This window comes from Hyperoodon ampullatus (assembly GCF_949752795.1).
Source record: "Hyperoodon ampullatus genome assembly, chromosome: 1".
In the NCBI taxonomy this organism is placed as follows: Eukaryota; Metazoa; Chordata; class Mammalia; order Artiodactyla; family Ziphiidae; genus Hyperoodon; species Hyperoodon ampullatus.
In genome coordinates this window covers 225,174,837-225,180,941 of record NC_136914.1, presented here as the reverse complement: position 1 = coordinate 225,180,941, position 6,105 = coordinate 225,174,837, and the positions used below count along the sequence as shown (strand labels likewise).

The 6,105-nt window shown below is 59.3% G+C and overlaps 1 protein-coding gene across 1 annotated transcript; it reads right to left on the bottom strand.

Moving 5' to 3' along the window:
* Positions 1-368: 368 nt before the first annotated feature.
* FOXI2 (forkhead box I2) lies at positions 369-2,104 on the bottom strand (the record flags this gene model as incomplete). Its single annotated transcript, XM_079699299.1, has 2 exons — positions 369-811; positions 1,558-2,104. The coding sequence occupies 2 exons, from the start codon at positions 2,102-2,104 to the stop codon at positions 369-371; spliced, it is 990 nt and encodes a 329-aa protein (XP_079555425.1).
* Positions 2,105-6,105: the final 4,001 nt, after the last annotated feature.

Sequence of the window (6,105 nt, the reverse complement as noted above, 5' to 3'; positions counted from 1 at the left end):
GGAGAAAATCCGCCCCACAGGGGCCCGGGCGTCCCCACTAGCACGTATGACAAGGCTCTTTGGGGTGCGCCAGGTTCCCTCAGAAAAGCTGGGGTGAGCGCCAGCCTGTGGCCCCTTTAAGGCGGAACCCCCTGGGAGCGTGGGTTCGAGGTCCATGTCAACTGGAAGCACAGGCGGAGTGGGGAGCGCCCGCTCACCCCACCTGGATGGTCGCCTGGGTGAGGGGTGCACGACAGGCTGGCTCGGTTCCCTGCATCCCGCCCCGGCGCCCGGCGCTCCCTGCGCTGCCCTGACCCCTGCGGAGCGAACACGTGGGGCTGAGCTCATCGCCTGTGGACCCCGCACGCGGGACAATCCCCGGCCTCCCTTCAAACTTCGGTCCGTTCCCGACTGTAGACGAAGTGACCGACGCGGAAGCCGGTGGCCGCCGTCTGATGGCCAGCGGTGAAGCCGAGCGCGGGGCCGGGGGCCTGCGTACCGTGGGCAGCGACCGTCGTGGATCTCCCGAAAGAAAAGTCGCCCGCCAGGCCCCCGGGAAAGGTACCGAGGCCTCCAGCCAGGGCGCCCATGGCCGAGGCGAAACTGGAGAAGCAGGCGGCTGCCTCGGGCGCGGGAGGGGACGACGAGAGCCGCAGGTCCGGGGAGGCGGTGCCCAGGGGCTCCAGCTCGGGCGCCTCGGTTCCTCCCGGGCTCCGGGCACCCGAGGCTGCGGCCACGCTCGCCTCCCCTTTTCTCTTCCTCTTCCTTCGGAAGTTCCCGTTGTCGAACATCTTCTCACAGTTTGGGTCCAGGGTCCAGTAATTGCCTTTACCTGCGGAAGAAGAAAGGGCCCAGATCAGAAAATCCGGTATTTGACCGAGATGATGGGAGAACGTGAGAAATGGAGGTCAGCTTCACAGAGACCAGCCCACCGGCGCCTCCGTGAGCCCTCACGCCCACCCCAAACCTTGAGGGGGCGCGCTGTACCGGACCAGGCCTCCACAGTCAGACTCGGAAGAATGTGGGCATCCCAGAAAGACCGGGGAAGGGCGACCCCCAGGAAATACAGAGCCTCGCTAAGGTCAAGGCCAGAGAGAAGACCTATGAGGTGCAGAGCCGGACCGGCTCTCCCCTGGCACTCGCTTTGCCAGTGGAGTGGAGCCCACCATGCCAGGCCTCTCTGCAGGCTCCAAGGCCTCCCAAAGCGGCATCTGATTTGTCTTAGTCTTCCAGGTGGCCACCGTCCTTCCCATTTTACAGCAAAGGACACAGGCCCAGAGAAGTCACTCCCAAGGTCCCCCGGCAGGCTAGCTGTCCTGCTTCTTCCTCAGCGGGAGCGCGCGAGAATCAGAGACTCCTGTTGCCCTAGACCTCGGGTCAGGGCCGCGGGCTCTGCTGGCGTCCTCGAGCCGTCTGCGGCCAAGTACGTGTCTCTTCCCACCCTCCTCCCGCCTCGGCACCCTCAGCTGTGCAAAGAGGGCCGGGCTGTCCAAGGCCGCCCCGTCCCTAGAGTGCCAGCAGGCCAGCTGCGGGGATCCGCGGAGTCCTGGACGGGGCGCGGCGGTGAGCTTCTGTTACCTGGGTCGTCCTCGTCGCGGGGCACCTTCTTGAAGCAGTCGTTGAGCGACAGGTTGTGGCGGATGGAGTTCTGCCAGCCCGCCTTGCTGCGCTTGTAGAAGGGGAAGTTGCCGGCCACGTACTGGTAGATCTGGCTGAGCGTCAGCCTGCGCAGCGGCGCGCTCTGAATGGCCATGGCGATGAGCGCCGAGTACGAGTAGGGCGGCCGCACCAGCCTCAGCAGCTCCTGTTGGCCAGACAAGCTCAGCCACGCGAGGTCGGCGCCCGCCAGGCCGCCCGGGGCCCCGAGGAGCGGGCCAGGGGCCCCGTAGGGGGACGCGGGCGCGGGGCCCGGCGCGTAGGGCGCGGAGCTGAGAGCGGGCGCGTTCAGCCACAGGCGCGGGCCACCACCGCCCGTCGCGCCCAGGTCGCCACGCGCGTAGCCCGCGGGGTGCGCGGCCGCCCGTGCCTGGCCGTGCGGGGCCGCGCAGGGCCCCGAGCCGTCGCGGTAAGCGGCCATGGCCAGGCGCTCCCGGGCCTGGGCGGGTGGCTCCGAGCCGAAGCTCATGGGCGCCCCATCCAGCGCGGCCGTCAGCAGCTCCCAGTGCGGCCCGCCGGGCCCCGCCCTCCGCCCTTTAAATGCCGTCAGGGCCTGAGCCACAGGTGCGTGTCGGCGGCGAGCCCCCTCCCCGACAGTTTTGGAGGAGTGTTGTCTCCATCCCCGCCCAGGGGTCAGCTTTCCGCCCCGCCCAGGTCCCGAGGCGCTCTCGACGAGCCGCTCCAGTAATTCCCAGACCCTGTGCTGTCTGCGCCATTTCGAGCCAGAATCTTTGCCACTGTCACCCTGGGTCCCCGGGGATCTCGCCGATCCCAGCCTCGTCAGGCCTTCAGGGCCCCGCAGCCCTGGCTACCCTGCACCCTGCGGCAGGTACCACGTCTCGCGCAGGCCCCCAAGATTTCGGAGTGGGATCCCCGCCCAGCGCGAGGCCCCCTTGCTCGTCCACCGGGGACTCGCTGTGGCTTTCGGGACACCGAGTGAGCAGCGAAGGGCCAGTGTGCTTGGCGGAGAAGGCGAGGGGCCCGGGCAGGGCCTGGCCGGATGCGGACGGTGGCGCTGGAGTCGTCGGGAGCCCCCGCGATAAGCTCGAAGGCAGACCGGACCCCTGTAAGCGCGGAGACGCTGGAAACTCGGGACGCCCCAGTCATCCAGGGAGCCCGAGACCCCGCCTGCCCAGTCCGCGCGCAGTGGCCTCGGGCACAAGGCGCGGTGGGTGGCAAAACCCTCAGCTGGGTTTCCCTGGACGCCGTGAAAACAAGGACGTCCCTCCGGCGCGCCCGCCACCACCCGGCGGGCCCTGGCTCCCCCGGCCTGGGGCCGCGCCCGAGGCTCACGCGCGGAGCCGGGAAGAGCAGCGCCTCCCTGACCCCGAGCCAGGGCCCCTAGCCCTCGCACGGAGGAGCGGTGATCAGGGTTCAGAGATGAGGAGACGGGCCCCGACGTTCCGCGCCCCCGGGGGTGGCACCCTTCTGGTAGAAATCGGTCTCGCCCTGGGACCTTCCCAGTACCCCGGGGCTGTGCGGGGTCCAAGCCAATACATCCAATTCCTTTAAAAATCAAACGTTCCAACCCACCGGTCCCACGCCGCCCCCTCCCCGCACTCTTGGAGGTGGGGAGGAGGCAGGAGGGGGCGCGTGGGCAGGGCTAAGGATTAGACGGAGTGAAAGCCCCGGGCTCTGGAAACAAGGGGCCCAGCTGGAGCCAGCCGTGAACGTCGGTGTGGTCTTAGGCCTCTCAGGTTGTGATTTCGAATTTCATGTAAAACAACCAATGTGTGGACCTATTTAACAAGTAGCAGAAGGGAGGGTCCCTCTGTTGCCACGTGGGCCTCTCCTCTTAGAAGTAACAGCCCCCTGGGAAGTGGTCTTCGAACTACAGGCAGTTCTGGGGGGTTGTTTGCGCTCAGAGAGGGTAGAGAGGGACCCTGGTCTCTCAGACGACGTCAGGAAAGAAACCACCAGAACTGGTTCATCGAAGTTAGCTTCGCAGCCGGCGGTACCGGCCCTCCCCCTCCCCTTTTCCCGAAGATTTCCAGTTGATGTCAAAAGCTTGTGGGCTGTGAGGACCCCAGGACCTTTCAGAACTCCCCCCCACACCGTCCCCCATCACTGCAGGGATAGTTCTGGGGGGAAAAGGGACAGTAGTACTTGGGATGGGAAGCACGCCCCTGATTTTTCTTGCTTCTGTCAAGAACAGCAGCCATTGTGTCCACCTAGAGGGGTGGGATAGGGAGGGTGGGAGAGAGATGCAAGAGGGAGGAGATATGGGGATGTAGGTATATGTATAGATGATTCACTTTGTTATACAGCAGAAACTAACACACCACTGTAAAGCAATTATACTCCAATAAAGATGTTAAAAAAACAGCAGCCAGAACCATTGGCCTGTCAGTTTAGAGATTTTCAGTACATCCTCACAATTTTAAACACACACTATCTCTGTAGATATGACAAGCTTTTTGGTGATGGCGTCTTAAAGACAGTGTCTTTCCATCAGCAAATATGATTGCAGGCATGACTTGGATGGGTTCATTACCAGCAAACTGGGTATCAGCCCCCCACACACCCTCTCCCCTCCCCTGTCCATAGTAGCCATACTTAGTTTGCTGAGAGTCAGCAGTTTTCCACACCTGACACTTTGAAATGGCTCCTGGTTAGGGGGCAGCTTTCCAGAAACCACCTTCATGAGGATGGGACATCACAGAAGCCACACAGCTCTGCCTTAACCCGAACTATGGGGGTGATGGAGAAAGAGTGTGATGGGAGACACAGCCGGGTGGGCAGACTTACCAGCCAGGCCTGAATCCACAAAGACCTGGCCCCGCCTTCCCTTTGTTCCAGCAGCTGCTGTGTGACCTGCAGAGGCCCCTGGAAGAAACCTGCTGCTCCTTGTGGGGGGTTTGATTGCCCAAGGCTTCAAATGTAGGAAAACTTGTCTTGGTGGAGTGACACAATGATATGGAGGAAGAATCAATTTTATCTGCACTTACCTGTACTGCATCATAATAAAATCAAAGGTATTGAATTCTAAAGAACAGCCTGGGTCATCTCCTGTAATGTGAAAGAATAAAAACAGATGATAGTCCTTTCCAAATTCCTTTTAATTTTAACAGCCTTTCTTCCTGTTAATATTGTAACTCTTTACTACTTGTGAGTTTCAGGACTTCTAAGAAAATCAGATGAACCTTCCTGAAATTTCCTTCAGTTTCACCTTATAGAAGTCATTACAACTTGTGCTGGGCAGGAATGTCCATATTTTAATCGCCCTTCCTTGCTTTCTGAGCACAGTGTGCATCTTCTTATCTACTGTAATAATCTCCTTATTTTTCAACAGATTGGACTCATTAAATGAGTATCAGGTCATGGAGCACAGTCATTTGGGGGAAAAATGTTTGAACATTTGAGTCGGTCTTGGATGGAATTCTGATGAGAATTTTCCAAGAGGAAAAATGAAACCAACCCCTCCCCCTGCCAAAACAAACAAACAAACAAAAAACCTCAAGTGAAGACATAACAAGGGAAAAGGCTATGCCTTTAGAGTCCCCAGCTTCCCCTGGGTCCCTGGCCCTGCCCAGGAGTCCTAAACAGAACTGATCCCCTCCCTCAAACATCTGACCCATTGCTTCTCCTTCTCAAACCTGACCCACTGCCTACTTTGTGGGTAGGTCTCCCCAACCTTCCTCCATCAAACTTCCAAGCACACCACACACAGCTGTCTTCCTTCCTCTGGTCACCGTGGGAGAGGTGTCCTTTCTTCACCATGTCAGTCTCTCTCTTTGCTTCTCTTCAGCAGCCCAGTGTCTGGAAGGGTTGCCTCTGTTGGCTGTTGGTGCATCCTTCTGTCTGGAGAACGCACCTGTGCAGCCCAGACGGGCGTCCACCCCCACGGCTCCACTGAACCTGCTCAGGCATTGTCTCTAGTGGCCTCTGTCACCCTAAGTCCAATGGTCACTGTTACTCCTTTTGCTTGACTCTCAGCAGCTCCTGGCACATTTGAAAATCAACACCCCTTTTTCTACCTGCTTTTGAACTCCGTCCTTTGGTTTACCTCCTCTTCTCTGGCTCCTTCTCAGGCTCTGGCTTGGCCTGCCCTCCACTCAGAGCTCTGTTCCAGGCCTTCTCCTCAGTCCTGTGGCTTTAACTACTGACCATAAACTCCCGGTTTCTCAACCTCTTCACTATTGGAACATTGGGCTGGATAATTCTGTGCTGTCCTGTGCACTGTAGAGCGTTTAGCAGTATCTCTGGCCTCTACCTGCTAGATGCTGGCAGTACCCCTCTGCTGTGACACCAAAGATGTCTAAAACATTGCCAACCGTTCCCTGCAGGGCCAAATCACTCCTGATTGAAAACTTCTGCATTAACTAATGATTTGGTTATTTTTATCATCCATTTGGATGTCTTCCTCTCCAACTCAACATGTACTGAATTCATTATCTTCCATGCATGAGCACTGAGAGCAGCCTCTAGCAGATGAGAGCACTCCCTACCCCCCACAGCCATCGAGGAAGC